General features: G+C 40.4%; 1 protein-coding gene across 1 annotated transcript in view; it reads left to right on the forward strand.

The window, feature by feature from the left end:
- LOC119736842 overlaps positions 1–18694 on the forward strand; it is a 20219-nt gene continuing 1525 nt past the window's right edge. The window contains exons 1-19 of the mRNA XM_038210852.1: positions 1–312; positions 1026–1159; positions 2702–2822; positions 3199–3383; positions 3784–3963; positions 4818–5039; positions 7191–7860; positions 8295–8471; positions 9207–9367; positions 9720–9846; positions 10321–10464; positions 13376–13512; positions 13992–14112; positions 15005–15186; positions 15974–16159; positions 16386–16607; positions 17067–17736; positions 17983–18153; positions 18425–18591. Of these exons, the coding sequence (XP_038066780.1) occupies positions 305–312; positions 1026–1159; positions 2702–2822; positions 3199–3383; positions 3784–3963; positions 4818–5039; positions 7191–7860; positions 8295–8471; positions 9207–9367; positions 9720–9846; positions 10321–10464; positions 13376–13512; positions 13992–14112; positions 15005–15186; positions 15974–16159; positions 16386–16607; positions 17067–17736; positions 17983–18153; positions 18425–18591 (3985 nt within the window). The 5' untranslated portion in view covers positions 1–304. The remainder of the gene's footprint in view (positions 313–1025; positions 1160–2701; positions 2823–3198; positions 3384–3783; positions 3964–4817; positions 5040–7190; positions 7861–8294; positions 8472–9206; positions 9368–9719; positions 9847–10320; positions 10465–13375; positions 13513–13991; positions 14113–15004; positions 15187–15973; positions 16160–16385; positions 16608–17066; positions 17737–17982; positions 18154–18424; positions 18592–18694) is intronic.

Below are 18694 nucleotides of genomic sequence, written 5' to 3' on the forward strand. Positions count from 1 at the left end.
GACAGCCAGGCAGACAGACAGAGATTCCTGGAATTATAGTAAGGATTGGCGCCGTATTGTCATAATTACTATAAAAAAGAGCTATTTGCCAACCACTTGTCCTCCAACATACGAGTTCGTTGATTGGGCAATACGATTGCTATCTGATACGACTAACTAGGTGATTGGTGTTTGGTTTGATGACACCTTTCGCATTATGCTCATCAGTGCTTTAAATCTTGTCAAACGGAGCTTATACGTGAATCGACATCAATCTGGTATCACGATTTGACTGACGTAGCTGCGAGTTATACAGGTCTTCACAATGTCCAAGTAAGATTTCTCTTAGTCACAAATTTCATCTTCTGAATTTTTCCTTTTTTTCGGACAGTAAGATAAGGCATACTTGCATTATTTTGTCGTGTATTCTGATGTGTATGACTACACCTCAACTTGAATTGGTTAATTTTTAACCATTTCTTTTGGTAATGAAACACAATGGCACTGTATTTCAGAATATCGAAGAAGTCTATATCGGGAGAAGACGGTGATGTAAATAATATTCAGTCTTATAGGTGTGAGGAACACGCCGGGAGTTTATTCCAGGAAAAACCCACGGAATTGGAATCTTGGCATGAAGAAAGATATCACACAACTTGAAAAAGTATAAAGAAGAACAACCAAATTGGCTCAAGGATTTCGACATCTCTCGTACAACAGTTCTCGTACTCCAGGAGCTGAAGCTGTACAGCCTTTGAATATAGAAGTCTACGAGGACCACATTGAAACATAGAATTACTGAATGGTTTTGAGAGGGTAGACCAGACCAGGCTCTTTATTACCTTAGCAACAAGGCTGACACAAGAGGACGCATCTAGAAGCTCCTGAAGATATTCGGACTCGGGCCACAGCGGTGGACGGTGAAGAAATTACCACTGTGAAACCTGCCTCGTCGTATTGCGAAGCTAAAACAACATTCATTTAAATTCACACTGTATTTCCCTCAAAATCTAAATTTCAATTTGCCATCGTTTACATTTTTGCAGGCTTCTGTTGTTGGTTTTGCTGGCATCCGTTGCCTCCTGCATCTTGCTGGATGAGGACATTAAGAGCTTGGAAGATTTGGAAGATCTACTGCTTCGAGATGAAAACAAGCGAGAATACTCGGACAAGACGGAAGGTATGCGACCTTAACTTAGAATTGGTACAAATAATTAACTCTATCTGATTTGATGTAAATTTAATAAAGTAATGTGTTATTTCATTTTTTACAAATAAAAAGAACAAAGGTGACGTGGTATATCAAAACAAGGCGGAATTGGGCAGAGCTATACGAATAGAGAAACAATTGCAAAATGACATGGGGTAATTTTCGGCGATTTTAACATTTTTATTTAAATTTGTGATGCTACTATGATGTTTAAAAAGTTATGTAAAAGTTTCAAACTTAGATTTGACGCTTTGTTCAAGATTTTATTCTAAAATGACGCAAAATTAGTATGACATTTCGGACAGTTCGATTTCAAAAATTAATAACTTCACATTGGAATAACCAATTTAAAAAAAAAACAAAGCGGCGTTTGAAAGAACAAGGTAAATATCTTACTAATATTGCAATAACTGCTGCTGCACAATTTTAATGTGTTTTTAGATGGGGTTACGATCGAGTATAAGCTTTATGTGGCCTCTCTGGGCTCCCATATATTTTGCACTAAATTTAGTCGGACACCATTTGAAGTCATAAGCCGACATTTATAGAAACAAAAAGAAGAAAAAAACAAGCCGAGTCGCCGCACCACGTTTGGGGCAAGCTCCATATCAGAAAAAGAAGGATTTTTTGGGGCCATAAGCTCAAAATGTTTCTTTTTTTCACTCACTAACAAACATATATGATCCTAAAGTGAGTAGCACGTTTTGATCGTCATATCCTTGTTATCGGTGTCAAAAGAATGACCGAAACAACTTTTTAATTCAATTAACTACTATAACAACATTAATACATGTATATTAACCTAGCAGCCTGTTGTGTAAACTGTTGTTTACACAACTTGTGTAAACTGTTGTTTACACAACTTGTTCAATATTTTTACACAACTGGTTGCTAGGTTCATACAGTACACAACCGAAATAACAGTGTATACCTCTAACAGTGTATACCTCGCTAACTGATTAGCGTTGAAACACGTATGAGATAAACTGCACAATGGTTTTGCTGAAAATATTAAGGTAGACGTGTCAGATGGGACAACGATCTGCCGCTGTCGTATCACTTTAAAGACACATGGGATCATGTGCATTAATTCAAAAAGTAACCTGCCCAATCATTATCAAAAACCTTACTTGGATTAAAGATTGTACTGGCGCTTAACACCCCGTGAAATTATTCCAGAACATTGAGTAGAAATCAAGAAATGCAGGTGATATCCAAAAATTAGTCACTTGACTGATTTTTGGAAATGAATAGTTATACAGACGGAATCGTGTTTCGTCATGAAAAGTTTATGAATGTTTTTTTGTGCTGTTTTCCCAAACACTGCAACATCCACTGAGCTGAAACCTCACCAAGTTAGGTTTTGAACATTTTTCTTTACATTTTAGTGGTGTTGTTAATGGAAAAGGAAAGAAAATGCATGAACGACAAATGGTCCTATAATGCCTAGGCCTATATTGTTCAACTAACAAGCGGCAAGATTGACTTCTTGTGATTGGCTGTTTATGACAGGACGAACACCTTTCGGCCTGTGGACTCAATTCAACAGTGCCAGAGGATCTCCTACGAACAGAAGACGACTCCAGAGGTTCCTTAGAATGCTCCAGAAAAAACGCGGTCCGTTCTCGAGAATGTAAGTTAATATGAGGAGTAGTTTCGGTCGCCCTGTGTAACATTCGAACCTGGGAGTATATGAGCTGAAAGGCGGGAAAACGCTGCACCATTGCGGATTGTGGGCGGGGAGTGGCAGTTGCTTGAAACCACTTCCTCTTCCTTAGATCGATATAATTGTAACAAAAGACGCCTTGTTTTGTCTAAAATGGGCCACTTTACAAACCCGCAAAAACTCTGATATATCCCTCTATCATTACCAAAACTTCACCAGCAATGCCATCGCTTAAACCACGGCTTCGCGCCAAAAACGAACTAACCTGACGGAACTGCCATTGTTTTCCAGATAGTATTCTTCTGCATCGATAATGATCCAGATTTACAATTCTTAAATGCAGGCTTTCAGCCGAGGACATCCAACGTCGCATCTCTCAAATTAGGACCATCTTAGGAAGGACAGAAGCATGCGTTACTACGGCCGCGTACCGGACGCTTGACGGGACTTGTAACAACATCGCCCAGGTAGACCAGGGATCAATCGACACAACACTGACACGAGTGACGCCAATTGCGTACGAGGATGGTGAGGAAAGGACGATCGGGGCGTGCATGAAATGTTGTACATTGTGTTTAAGAAGTGCACTGGCAAGAAGCCCGAGAAAAGAGTTATGTGGTGGTTTGGGGCCCGGTTCCAACAACGGTATAAAGACCCACACACATGAACTTATTCAAAAACAATCAGATTATTGTTGAAGAAAACAACTACAAGATTATAGAAAACAGACAAAAGGACAAAATTCACAAACAAGCAAACAGGACTGTGAAAGGCTGCCCACGAGAGGGCGTACGTGTCACTCCAACAGAGTTAATTTCTTCTTTTGACAATAGTTTTTGCTTCACAAGACATTGAAGGTTTTCTACGGGAATCGTGCTATGTTAAACATTCGTGCATTAATGATTTAGTTGATTTTTGTTTTGTTCAGGATTCTCCGAACCTCGGACACAGTCCGTAGTTGACGGGGAAGCGCTGCCCAGCGCACGAGACGTATCTCGTGCCGTGTTCGATAACGGACAAGCGGTCATCAGAGAGCTGACCGCACTGACCATGCACTTTGGACAGTTGACTGACCACGACCTGACCGCAGTACACAGCCAAAGTGGAGGTAAGACTCGCAAGTATTATAGACTTCATGCACAAGCACTCCCTCAACGGTTACAAAGGGAGAGTTGGGGAGACCACTGGGAAAGACATTTGCACGCATTGTTGACGGCGCATAGGATATTTTACATTTTCAGAAACTTCAGAGAAAACTTGGGTCTCGTAATTAAACTGCATGGATTCAGTTGCTAACGCACATACAAAATGTGCTCCAAAGAACATGTTTTCCAAACCATCTTCAACGGTTGGTTTTGTTTCCGACTGATGTCATTTCTTGAGGACTAATTACACCAGGTATTTAAGTACAATCCCTTTATTCACTTTGAGCAAAGTTTTTTCTCATTATATCGGTAGGTTCATTTTCGGTAATCACAAATGTTTCGACTGCCTTTCATTAACTGCAGTATTACCCCTGTTATGTCCAATTTTACTGAGCATGGCGCGGGCTCTTCTTTTTTTCATGTCATCTAAATACATTTTGAACTTGTCTATTCATAGAGAAAAAATGTGTCTCCTCACGATGCCCTCCCTCGTAAGCTTTCAGCCTTAAACAATAGCATTTCCAGATAAAGTTAACGTTGTTTACTACCAGATTGGTTATTAACTAACAGTTCAATGCCACGCATTGGGGAGGTATTAGTGATAAGCGAAGATATTTGTTATATTCTACTGATACAAACAACATAAAATAATGATGAGCATAATATATCTTTTTTTTACCTGCAAAACTGTATACATATTTTCCAACCGAAGTGGAGTGGTAAATAAACCCCACCCACCCCCACACCCAGCCCCAAACTCCAAGTATACCAAAGAATAATCTTGTTCTAATCAGGCGTTGCCTTCTTTCCATGACAGTTGACTGTTCAGATTGCTCGGTAGAGGGCGAGTGTTTCTCCATTCCAATCGATGCGTCAGACCCCGTGTTTGGCGGCGTCCAATCCTGCTTCCAGTTCGTCAGGTCTAGTTTCGAGACGGACTCAGCTGGTGTCCGACAGCACGTGAACTCCATTACTACCTACTTAGATGCGTCATTCGTCTACGGTTCCGATGACGCGACCGCCAGCGAATTGGCAGATGGTAAGCATGGTATAAATTGTTGTTAGGGCAGCTTGACTGAAGGCTGTTTTATGTACGCTAACACAAACTTCTAACGTTACCGCATGTTACACGTACCTATAACTCAAGGTGCGCGGGAAATAGATACTAGTGTAAGACCGAAATTTAGACTGTCCCTGAGCACACATACTACCATTCCCGCAACAGGTGTTCCACATTACACCCCAAGGTCTTACGTCACTCTTTTCCAAGCAATACACCCACAGCATACCAAGACTGTGATTTAACCCTTGTACAGGGGAAAGTGACCTCATAAGGGTACTCCCCCAGACTGACTATTACGTCAGTCCATGGTCAGTCTACCTTTACTCAGAAATGATGTCATGAAAGTTATGTTCTCTTTATATGACATCATCTCCTATTTTCACTCAAAGTTGCCCCTCAGAAATTGTATAAAAGGTCCACGCTTTCCCACTTCAGGCAACTCTTCAGAACCTCTGTCTTCTGTCTCCAACTTCTGTATTCTAGTACCCAGCCATACCCATAAGCTGATGCAGCCGTATGGTCTGAGGTTATAGTTCTGTACATACACAATACCGGTAGAATATTGAGTTCTTGAAAATAAACCAGTTTTCCATATAGCCGAGCTCATAGTCATTACCAGTGTGTCTTTGTATAGTCTTCGTAGTCATCTCTTCATCCTGATCTTAGCCACAGCTACCCTATCCTAACATATAGCATAGTCAAACAAACCAAAGACTATAGTCAAATCTATATGTTACACTAGTCTTCGCTCAAGAGCGGTTTTAAACCATGCTCCCATAGGAAAGTGAACGTATACTCCAAACTTTTTCTTAAAAAAAAGATCTCAGACGGCATTTAAATGCAGCTGGCCGGTATCAGGCCCTGCCACTTTTGTTTCGGTATGGGTTCAGATAGTACATTGATTTTTCTTCACAGTGAAAGAGGATAGAGGCCAGGGCAATGGTACGGAATTAGTGCACAAAAAAGTAGTCACGTTTTCAATCAGATTGCGACCAGTCACCTTGCCTTAATGGCCAGAACAACTGACCAGTGACCTTAATTATCATTTCGATGGACTAATTTCCGGACTACAGACAATTGACGTGAGGTCAATGATTCAAAAACTCATGAGCAATGAATAGTTAACGCTGCGGGTACCCTCGTTTTATAAATTGCCCTTTTTCATCTCCGATTAAACCCCCCCCCCCAAAAAAAAAAAAAAAAAATTAAACAGAACTGTAAGCTTGTATATAAAATGTTTACACGAAAAATTAAAAATGTAATTTTTAATTTGATCATCATGCTTGCAGTATTTGAGATAAGAAATAGAATGGAGATATATTTCAACAAAATGAAATGATTTGCAACCAGTGCTAGAATAAGGCTAACCCTAACTCAAACGTCTTCTAGAGTCAGAACAGCCTCCCTGAAATATACTATTAAGTAAAAAAATAAACTAAGAGCCATCCAACTATAATTTCCTCTTAACACACAAATATATGCTAGTCTACATGTATAATTATAATAGCCCCTGGCCGTGGCGGAGCCGACCATGGTCTATTATACGTAAACAAATTCGGCGATTAATTATGCAACTAGACTGCGTATGACCTAGAGAAACTGACCAATCAGCAGGCGACTTCTATACACGCGTAATTCGAGCTGCCCGCGTGGGTGAACATCACGCCCACGATGAGTAGCATTTTTTGTACAGGTTCTTGTATCACAAAAACGCGGCATCGAAATTGACCAATCACAATCTTAGTCCCGATTTCGGAATAAATGATATCAGGCGTTAATACGTTATACATGAGACTTGGCTCCGTGGATAAAAGGGTGATACTCATATTTGCAAGGTGAACCCCCCCCCCCAAAAAAAAGCAGCCCTTAAACATTTGCCTTTAAAAAATATTTAGATTTTTATGTTTTTGGTATCAGATTAAAACTGAGAGCTTTTTCTTTCTATACTGAAAAAAATCATAAAAATAGCACTTTGGGTTAATGAAAAACTGCCAATTGTGTAAAAGTAGTCATTTTTCATTAGCTTTGTGTGTTTCACATTAGGAGCTCCATGTGGTTGTAAGCCAATTTGTGGCTTTTTATACATTTCATTTTTACGAATATTTATCAACGATAATTTCACTGCAGATGCTGGTTTCATGGAGCATCAGACAGACAGCGTGACGGGCCGCGAGCTGCTGCCACCAGATGAAGACCTGGCTGGATGCGCCGGAGTCGACGCATCAGCAGGAATCTACTGCGGTAAGGCCGGTGACGGACGGGCCGCTGAGCAGCCAGGCCTCACGTCCCTACACACCCTCTTCTTACGAGAACACAACCGCATTGCAGCACAACTCCTCAATCTGGACCCCTCTCTGAGCGCCTATGATGTCTACCAGAAGGCCCGTAGGATCGTGGGTGCTGAGTGGCAGCATATCATGTACAACGAGCACCTACCGTTGATCATCGGAGAGAAGTTGTACAGGTCTGCGGGACTCTCACCCGACGCTCCGTACGCGTACGACCCCGCCGTAGATGCGACCATTTCTAATGTCTTCGCAGCGGCTGCTTACCGCTTCGGCCACACTCTAGTGCCGTTCGACATAACTCGTGCGACAAGCAATTACAAGCCTACCATAACGAAGATTAAACTCTCGGAGGCGTTCTTCAACGCCACCTACATGTACGACGAGTCGATCCCTGACGGCGCTGTCGACTCCATCCTCCGAGGTATGACCATTCAGAACTCGCAGGTGGTGGATGGGCATTTCTCGGACGCCCTCATGGATAACCTGTTCGGTGACCCCGATGTGGTTGGGTAAGTGGTTCGAATCGAAGCTAAGGCGCGCGTAACGTCGTTTGACGCAGGCTTAAGTCCATCTTAGTTAAAGTCTGTAAAGTCTCGGCTCAGATTTGACCCGGAATAAGAGTTCTATTTGATCTGATACACTGGATGACCGCATAATCAGAGGAAACGTTGGTAACCAAGCGTCTCCTAGAACCCTTGAATTCGTTGCTTCCACACACTCCAAACAAACGTGACACACCGACATCAGACAGACCGACGGACAGACAGATAGACAGCGTAGGATATTTTAATATAGAATAAGTAAAGGCAAATGTTCAAAATGCAGTATTTCCACTGGAAAAAAATGTGGAGAACGACGACAACCTGAGGTCTTAATGCATAAAAAAACAGGATGACATAATATATAAAAACAGCTTTATATCCATTTATTGGTTTGTTTTCAGAGATGGTTTCGACCTCACGGCACTGAATATTCAACGAGCACGTGACCACGGTATCCCCAGCTACACCACCATCAGGACGGATTTCTGTGGCTTTGATGACGTCACCAGCTTCAAGGAACTTGCTGATCAGGACATCATGAGGCGACCAGACGTCCAGAATCTACGGGATATTTACGGGTAAAACTTGTCTGCAAGGTCATGCCACACACAATTTACGGGCAACTTGTTCCAGATATCCTCAACAAAGAAAACCACAGATATTTTGATTTCTTGAAATTGATCTGAGGGATTTCCACAAAAGGTTGGGACAAAATGTACTTTTGTCTTCCCGATGGCCCCTTTAACTTGCAATGAATTTAATTGGTTGCAACTAAGTTGGCAGTGAAAATTGCCTCGTGTGATATAATCTTGAACTCGGTATAAATTAGGCCATAATTATGAACGAGTTACTTCATATGACCTACAAAGGCGCGAATCTTAACCTTTTACGGGTTGTCATTACAAAAAATACATAATGTCGGACTTGGCATTATAGCGAGAACAAGTTGAGTGAATGTGGGTATTGACGTTTCGTCATTAGGAAAAATGTTATCACCGTACAACAGACACTCAGACAGATTAAAACAAGATTAATCAATTTGTTATAGTACTATTTAATAACAACGACATATACATGTACTTTAATAAACTGAACCCACATGACATTTGGAGAACGACAGATGCTTATTGAATGAAATACGAGACTGCATTTGTGTGCTGTTGATACACGTTAAGATCTTTTCTAATTGACTCTTATTATACCAGAATTACCGGCAGTTTTTTTAACCAAGTATAGTATCCATGATTTTTCTTAATGCATGTTGGAACGTCTTGAGGTTTCTTCGATATTTTACTCTCAAATTCTATCAACAGGGATGTGAGGGACATAGATGCTTTCGTCGGCCTCGTCCTTGAGAAAACCCTTACCAACACCCTGGTCGGACCGACCTTGGCTTGCATCTTCGCCGATCAGTTCCACCGACTCAAATTCGGCGATCGTTTCTTCTATCTGAACTCGGACCAGTTCACTACAGGTACGGATAGCCAAGCCCTGAGTCCTATCGTAAATGTTAGCATTTACAATGTATAGGCTATCTTTCATTTGGTACAGCTAGTAACATTTACTACAGATAATTTTCGATGCTTTAAATGAGCTGTTAAAACAATTAGAAAATATTTCGCTAAAGAAACAAAGACTTTAAATTATAAAGCTTGGCAAAAACGTTTGAATCAACGTATTCAATTTTAAAGAAACAGTTTCCTCCGCATTCAAACCTCTAAATAGGGTCAAAAAGCTCTTCTCATACTACCTGCACTCAGATTCATGTGTAAACTCTGTGTGTGTTTTCCTATATCATTTCGTTTGAATTCTTGTGTAATTTATAGCTGAGATTAACGAGATCAAGAAGGCCACAATGGCAAGATTGCTGTGCGACAATGTCGAGGGAGTCCGAAGAATCCAGCCGTATACGTTCATCCAGGCCCAAAACTTCCAGAGTCTAGCGGATAAAGGGTAGGTATAGGGGGAAATAATTATAGCTAAAATCCCCCCAAACTAAAACCAACACCCAAACCAAAAATCAAATATCAAGTCACGCCGAACCAAACAGTATTTGGAACGAGTCAAGAGCGATGATCGAGTAGTTCCGAAAAAAGACAACACTCGATATTTTTTTACGAACAGTTTGGTACTGTGTAATCCTGACAAGCTAGTTCTAAAACGGCTAACAACAGTAAGGTTACCCGAATACCATCCTAAGTAAAGATTTGATTCAAACATAATAGGAATAAAAAGTATCTAAGAAACTCGGCAAAACAGACATTTTTCGCAAAGACAAATTTCTTGTTAAATTGACAAATTTCTTGTCCAATTGACACGAGCTGAAAAAAGTGATACAAAGCTGGCATCAAACTTATATGAAGAATCCTTAAGAATTTTAACTCGACCGATTTAATATAGATGAAAATGTCTTCATGATCTTTCTAGATACGATTCATTCTACGAGTACAGCAGGTCTAGTACCTGGCCTCATCAGCGTGCTACTGTGCTGGATGGCTTGGATAACAGACGCGCAACTTGCACTAAGGCCGCAGGCAAGATACCCTTCGTCGACATCTCCCAGTTTATCTAAACTCATGATCTTGATTCTTAATTTATCTTCATCTCCTTCTTATTTTTAAGTCGATAGACATTTGAAGGGTTTGCGGGTATCGAAGTCTATATATCTAAAACATATATTTAAAGAAACTGTTAATGTAATGCAGGAATCAAACATGCATTACAAAAAGAATTCACTACACTTTAGAGTGAAATTGATTAATCTAAAGAAGGTGTGGTGTCTTGGAAACATCCTCTTAAAGTTGATTCAATATGAGCCTCTTTCTCGAAAAAATAAGAATAAAAATAATATTTTAGTTTTAGCGAATGTAACCGGACAGCACAAAATGTAGTCACTTTAAGTTTTTCAATAGAAATTAGACGAACATTTAGAAAAACAGTATGGTGAAAGTTTCTTTCAATTATTTGTTGTGGCCCTTAATCTTGTTTTTCTTTAGTTAGTACTTTTCTAATTTTAATAAATTGTTTCGTAGTCTTTAGTTTTATTCATCTCGATCGGTAGGTGTGTTAAATACACGCCTGGCATGGTATTACATGTGTGTACTCAAGTCACTGGCCAAGTGTTTATAGTTTTTATTTTCGAATCGTTTTCCACTTGATTTCCGAATATAAGGAATAATTATTGTGTAGCATTCTTTGGCGACATTAGCCACTTTGATCCTGAATTTTAATAGGTTTACAAAGCATGATTTTAAATACCATCGTATAATTGGTTACAAATTATCATGGGCGTCGCCAGGATGGGGCGGGGGGGGGGCGCTTGCCTACTCCTGGAAAAGCAAAAAGAAAAAGAAAAAAGACAAGGTGCGAAATCATGTTGCTGTTAATTTAATGCACGTTTAACAACATTGGCGTCCGCAAGAGTGGTGGTGTGGGCGAACTCCCTCCGCCCATCCTCGAAAAATTATCAATTTAGAATATTTGCCGGCCCCCCTCCAGAAAAATCTCGGCGACGCCCATGGTTACAATTTAGTCACTACTAAAATTATTTTAAATCCTTGAGCTTTCTTAAGAGTACATGCAATGCTGACAGTATGACAAACATGTGTCTTTTTACGTTTCAGCATGCATGTCTTCCTATTGAGAAGCATATTTAGAGCCTACCACATTTTCCGTAGAGGGTTCATGACGTTAATTTTACGTATAGGAAAATATTAAGTGCAACTTTATACTCCTCCTCATTGTATGACAATTATTGACATCCCTTTTGATTAATTTGATTGAAAAGTGCACCTTGTTAACACTTAACATTTTTAGGACAACTGAGGGTGATGTTGCTGTGATGTCATTTCAGGAAGACGCTGTTCAGTTTATGGATTTTCTGTTCAAATTGTGAACACAAACATTTGATAATTGAAAACATTTGTGAGAGAAGATTGCCTGTTGGCTTATTGCCATGTACTGACACAACAACGAATCACCAAAGAAAAGACCGTCATTTGTTGGCAGCTAAATATCCCAAATTCTGGCAGCTTTTGGTGCTGTCATAGCTATAACATCGAACTTTTCACCTAAATGATATCACTTGGCTCATGAATATGTAAAGTCGCATTAGCATAAAACCGAAAAAGGCAACAAAACACCCTTGCAAATGGCAAAATGGAACTTGAAAATAAGGTTAAATGGAACACAAAGGTGCTTTTTGAAGGATTGCATTGGGAACAACATTAGGCCTACATGGGCCCTTTAATTATATCAAACTACGGAAAGTTGTGATATAAATCTTGAGATATTATTCTGAACACAACCAAAGTGTTTAACTTGTTCATTAATTTGTCTCTTTATCCAAGGGGTTTCGTTAAAAAGTGCTGTTATCGATTCTATATAAGTGGTTTAATTAATTAGCTTATCCTCAACAATAAAAAGCTCTTTATTAATTGCGGTCTACGAAGGAAAATGCAATCGAAAATGTTCCTTTGGAAACACTGCAAAACGTGTAAAACCACAATCGATTGTGTGCACATGTTCATCGACATCCGTATTTGTTCTGGCCAATAAGCAATCCTGTAACGGAATAAGACACACGACTATAAAACACAAGATTCGATTCGGCCATTTCAGTACATTCCCTCAAACCATCGAGGTTATAACATCACCCCAGTACACTTGACAAGAAGATCTGTACACGTGCGAAACTGTCGATGAGATTGTGACCAAAATGGCTGTCTGGTACTTGAAGTTAACCAGGTAGGAGGTTTGTTTTCTATTTTTTTGTTAAAAGATGTACAATGAATCTTATTCAGCTGGGTTTTTTTTTTAATTGAGAAACAACTTCATCACGAGGTAGACGGACATTTATTACAATGGGATATCATTGTCTAAAAAAACTTTGGCCATTTTTTTTAATTTTAAGCAAGCACCCCGCTGTAAATGGGTATAGAAACGTATCAGTCAATTTAAGGCCCACGGATCCAAGGGCGGATCCAGAACACAATTTTTTTGGGGGGGGGGGCAAAAAAAAATTTGGTCCCCCCAAAAAGTGGGTCTAAAAAATTACGGCGTGGGGTTCGGGGCCCGCTTAAGGGCCCCGAATTTTTTTTGGATTCTAGATGCTCTGTGGTGCGATCTGAGGCAATTTCTGACCAATTTCACCAATTTTTTTTGAGGAAAAGATGGTGGTGTACTCATTGCCTGCCTTTATTGCGATGTCACATTAATAAAAAAAAAAATGGTTTCGTTTTTTTTGGGGGGGGGGGCCATGGCCCCCTTTGGCCCCCCCCTGGATCCGCCCTTGCACGGATCACTCGTACTTGCCAAAGAAATACCAAAAACTTGTACAAAAATATTGAAATTGTAAACTCACTCAAAGTAATTATACATGCTGGTTGAAGTTTCAGTGGGATAAATTCACATGACATGCCATCATTGTTTTAGAACCAAAAAGCTGCGACTGAGATATTGTACATTACATATTTTTTGCCAGTTTCTGGTTGTTGCTTCTTGCGATAATCCCTTCCATCGAGATGGATATTCTCAGTGAGGATCTTGGAGAACTAGAAGAACTCGAAGATCTACTTCTATCCGAAGACAAAATCAAGGCCTACTCGGATCCTCACAAAGGTACGACAAAGGGTTAGCCCCATAGGTTAGATTTTCACTGTTTCTCCTTATTGGACAGGGATTTGAAATGTTCTAATTGTGTAGGCCTATTTTTTCTTCTTTTTCAAACAACATTAGTGATGACTGTTTTAATGAAAATGTGTGAATTTCCTACGTTATACAAATCCTTCAACTGTTGCTCAGTGAAACATGTTTCGTTAATGTGCCGATCAAATACACACAAACGCATACATCTTTGTTTAAAAGGGAGTGTTTCACAAGTCCTTGGACTTCTTACAACTTCCTTATAACTTCTCTGCTTTTCATTTATCTTTGTTACTTATCTTTATCATTTACTTTTATGTTTTGTTTATCTATTAAGTTACGTACTTTATATGTTTTCATTATGAAGTTATGAAATAAACTAGATTGATTGAAAATACGGGTTTATTGGAAGAAATCACAACTAAAATAGTTTGGCCTAATTTATCATTGTGAAGGTCGTGATGCCGACGCCCTCTTGCGTCAGTTCAACAGCGCTAAGCAGTCACCAGAAGCTCGAGGTAAACTCCGAGGATTTAAGACAGAACTTCAGAAAGATGGAAACCTCTTCTCAAAAGTGTAAGTTCCATAAAAACCAAACAAACATAAGATTACTATTTTGATACAGTTTCTGAAAACCGAACTATGAAAAAAAAACACCTAATCTGCACTTTGCAACCCACAAGGGGCGTACATCCTGGGGGATGGGGTATAAAGCTTCCCCACTTTTGACCGGGGGGGGGGCTATTGAATCACCCCCACACTTTTTCGTGATGAATTTTGTTTCGGATTTCGAGGTATTTTTCGAAAATCCCCAAAACATAATGTATTCAAAAGCACTGAAAAGTGGAGAAACAAAGTACAAAAGCTTTAAAAATGCGCCTTTTTGATAAAGCGCGAGTGTACCTATTGATACACATTTATATCCTGAAGAGCGCCCATAACTCAGTGTAATGTGGTATTCAGCCACCCCCGGCTTTTCCACGGCCGGGAAATGTTTGGATTGAGGTCATCCCCCATTCCCCACTCGCCGGCACAGATTTCAACGCTACTGCAACCCATCTCCCCCGACCCAACAAAAAATGCATGAACACAATAGTGCGTGGTATTTAAAAGTATCTAAAAAAATTAAAAATCTTGGTCCGACTTTAAAACGTACATGTAATAATTCTTCAAAATAATGTTGCATTGTTGTACGAGCTGCAGTAACCAAATTGAAGCAGGAATTCCTTTGCAATGTAAATTAACTTCAGAGTAAATATTTTAATGTATACTGAATACATAAGGCGGTACCCTTATTGTGCATATAACTATAAAACAATAATAAACATACCAAACATGTTACATCTGATGATGTTCGTCCATCAGTGTTGATGATGTTACATCACACTCTATTTATCTGCTCTATCTCACTGTACTTCTACACTTTATTTATTTCATACTTTACAATCATTCCTTCTTCTCATCTCAGGCTTTCTCAAGATGAAACCGAGGCGCACCTTACATCCATAGATAACGTCTTAAATTCATGCACGCCAGCCACGAGCCCTGAATACCGACGAATGGACGGTACTTGCAACAACCTGGCCAAGCCCGAGCAAGGTGCAGCAGAATCGCCCATCATACGAGTAGTCAGGAATGCGTATGAAGACGGTGAGTCTAATCGGTATCGATTAGCGAAGAATCGATTCTCAATCAGCATGTCAACGAAAAAGAAATTTTCGAATATTAATTACTTTCGTTAACAACTATTGATTATGATATCCCATTTGTCAACGATGCCACGTTCTCGTGAAACGTTTGATTCAGAGATAATGAGTAAATAGAGGCTGGTTACGTGCAGTAAGTAGAGTCTGGTGCCCCATGTAAAGCGAATGTCTGCTAACATCAAATAAAGTTAAATTGTTCCTGAAGACAATATTTTTTTTATTTCTCCACCACTAATTCTTCATAGAATCACCACTTTCAACTTAAAAGGGAATATTCTCAAAGTTCTACATTCAATTTTCCATGGTTGACTTTGTCGCGTTCAAGGTTTCAAGTCTGACTTTCCTGATATATAATCACGTAACTTAACTTGCACACGCTTAAGCAACTTCGTGGAGTTATAGTTAATTACTCGGCTAATGACGTAAGCGAAAAATCTCAGTTATAAGTAGCAAAAAAATGTGCCTATAATCACCTTATAATCACCTATTAGTTTGCCTTATATGTGCATGAGTGAACCATTAGTAAGGATTGTGTTCTATGCGGCTACAGGGTCAAGTTGTGCAAAATGTCTTTGCTATTTACGTTGTCGGAGCACAAAATTTACGTAAAATGTCTTTGCTATAACGTTGTGAGCACAAAGTAGTGATCTAAGGCGAAAATGACTTAGAAGAGACATGCAATTTAACTTAGGGCCCCTAGAGTAACCGACAGTGTTACATCATCTTTACAGGACTCTCTGCTCCCCGTACCCTGTCCGTGACCGGCCGGCCGCTGCCCAGCGCACGGGAGATCTCCCGTCGAGTGTTTGACAACAACACCGACATGGAAGACGGTCAAAGCTATGACTATACATCATTGGGAATCCACATTGGCCAACTCACTGATCACGACATCACTGCAGTGCACGGCACAAATGGTATGAGAACTTTTAAGGTTGTGACTTGTTAGGGACGTAAACTCGGCAAGCGTCGGCTTCTTGAATAGGTTCTTATAAAGTAGACCCATTGCGCGGAGCGCCATTACGGTATAGGTATTATAACTGTGTGAGCAGCCCTTTATGGTTTATTTTGATGAAAACAGCGTTTAATTACCGTAAGAATCATATAACTAAAGGGGCTTAACCATCATTTTACGGTACACAGTTGACTGTCCAGATTGCTCGGTAGAGGGCGAGTGTTTCTCCATCCTGATCGACGAGTCAGACCCCGTATTTGGCGGCGTCCAACCCTGCCTTACTTTCCGGAGGTCCGCTCATTTCAACGACACTTCGGGTGTCCGGCAGCACACCAACTCCATCACTGCGTACATGGATGCGTCATTCGTCTACGGCTCGGATGACGTCACTGCGGACGATCTTGCAGACGGTAACGCACAATCTATGGTGTCCTTCCTAGTTGATTCGACAAACAAAATAAGTTTTCCAAAAGGCCTACTAAGTCTAAACGTTGTGTTCTTACTTGGATGGTCACAAAATTATGCAGGTCATTTCATTTTCACTGTCATGTAATTGATCACAATGGATACCAAATAAGATAAATATAAGAGGAATGATTGTATCATAAATACAAAACATGACAAATCCAATTTGAGCGCTACAAAACATAGTATAGAGCTAAAGTCACAAGGAAAGAAATGGGGACTTGGAGTAATCAGAATTAAATAGGCGAATTTAAAATCACTGAAGCCTTTTGAATCACATTTTTGGTACACTACATTCCACCAGAGATGTATGGTAATAAACATGTTATTCATCAGGAAATACAAATGAATTTCTCTCCCATGCTTCTTCTAGAAGTCTCTTTGACTTTTGTTTTATGAATCAGCTGATGGTTCTCTGAGACACCTGACTGACCATGTGACATACCGAGACCTACTGCCACCTGATGAGCACCTTGCACAGTGCGCCGGAGTGAACGAGTCATCCAATATCTTCTGTTGCAAAGCTGGAGATAGTCGTGCAGCGGAGCAGCCCGGACTCACGGCCCTGCACACGCTGTTTATGCGAGAGCACAACCGTATTGCGGCAGAGCTCCGCGTCGTACGACCGTCTCTAACGCCCGTAGAGGTCTACCAGTCTGCCCGCAAGATCGTGATTGCTGAATGGCAACACATCTCCTTCAACGAGTACGTGCCGCAGATTGTCGGAGACGAGCTGTACAATGCTAAGAAACTGTCTCCGACCGCGCCGTACGCGTACGACCCCGACGTAGACGCATCCATCGCCAACGTGTTTGCTGCGGCTGCCTTCCGCTTCGGACATACGGAGATACCGGATTACATCATACGAGCCACCAAGAATTTTCGGTTGAACCTGCCGATTATATGGATGCGGGAAGCTTTCTTCAACGCTTCGTATATGTTTGATGAGCGTATCTGCGACGGCGCAGTAGATTCCATTCTCCGGGGTATGGCAGTTCAAGACTTGCCATTGGTCGATGGGCATCTGACGTCAGCAATCACTGACAACTTATTTGGAGACCCGGATGTCAAGGGGTAAGCTTCACGTATATTGTGACTTTTGTTCTAATTCTCGCTTTTTATGCACTAAGCCTATCACCAAACTGTCGAAGTCGACAAATTCGACAAATTCAGAATCGTGAAATGTCACTGACAGCAGATATAGTACATTATGTAGATAGTGGCAGAAGTAACAGGCCAAGTATGCCTAGGCCTACAACGCTGGCTTAGTAACAGATTATTAATTTTGTTGAGTTATACGAGTTGTTTCTTTTTCTTCAGAGATGGATTCGATCTTGCTTCGTTGAATATTCAACGGGGGCGTGACCACGGATTGCCTAGCTACACGACCATCAGGACAAAGTTGTGTGGATTTGATGACGTCACTAGCTATTCTGATCTGCGTGGTATCATAAGCAACAGTAATTTGGATAAACTCATCAGTGTCTATGGGTAAAGCTGAATAATGCTTATTAATTTCAGAAACAAAGTAAAAGTACATTTTATGATAATGCACATAAAAAAATATTTAAAATGTTGTTTGGAAATGAACCAGGATAAAATGATGACCATAATTTGCAGCGTGATTAACTAATAGTAATAATGGAATTGTGAAACATATAAAATACAACAGGTATAATTATTTAGATTGTATACTTATATTTACAAATCGGAAACTAAAATTGTGTTCAACGTGGATTCCTTTTCCTCATTTTTTTCACAGGAATGATGGTGTCAAGGACGTGGATGCATTTGTTGGGTTCATCCTAGAGGAGCATCTACCAAACGCCCTGGTCGGACCGACCCTGGCTTGCATCTTCGCCGATCAGTTCCACCGACTCAAATTCGGCGATCGTTTCTTCTATCAGAACCCAGATCACTTCACCCAAGGTACGCTTCAACGATAAAACTCGCCAGGAAAACAATGAGAGATTTTTGCAAACATGCCAGGGAAGGCCACTCAATTTTGTTATGGTGTACACGCACGTTTTCA

Source organism: Patiria miniata, unplaced genomic scaffold, assembly GCF_015706575.1.
Source record: "Patiria miniata isolate m_02_andy unplaced genomic scaffold, ASM1570657v1 HiC_scaffold_3, whole genome shotgun sequence".
Lineage (NCBI taxonomy): Eukaryota > Metazoa > Echinodermata > Asteroidea > Valvatida > Asterinidae > Patiria > Patiria miniata.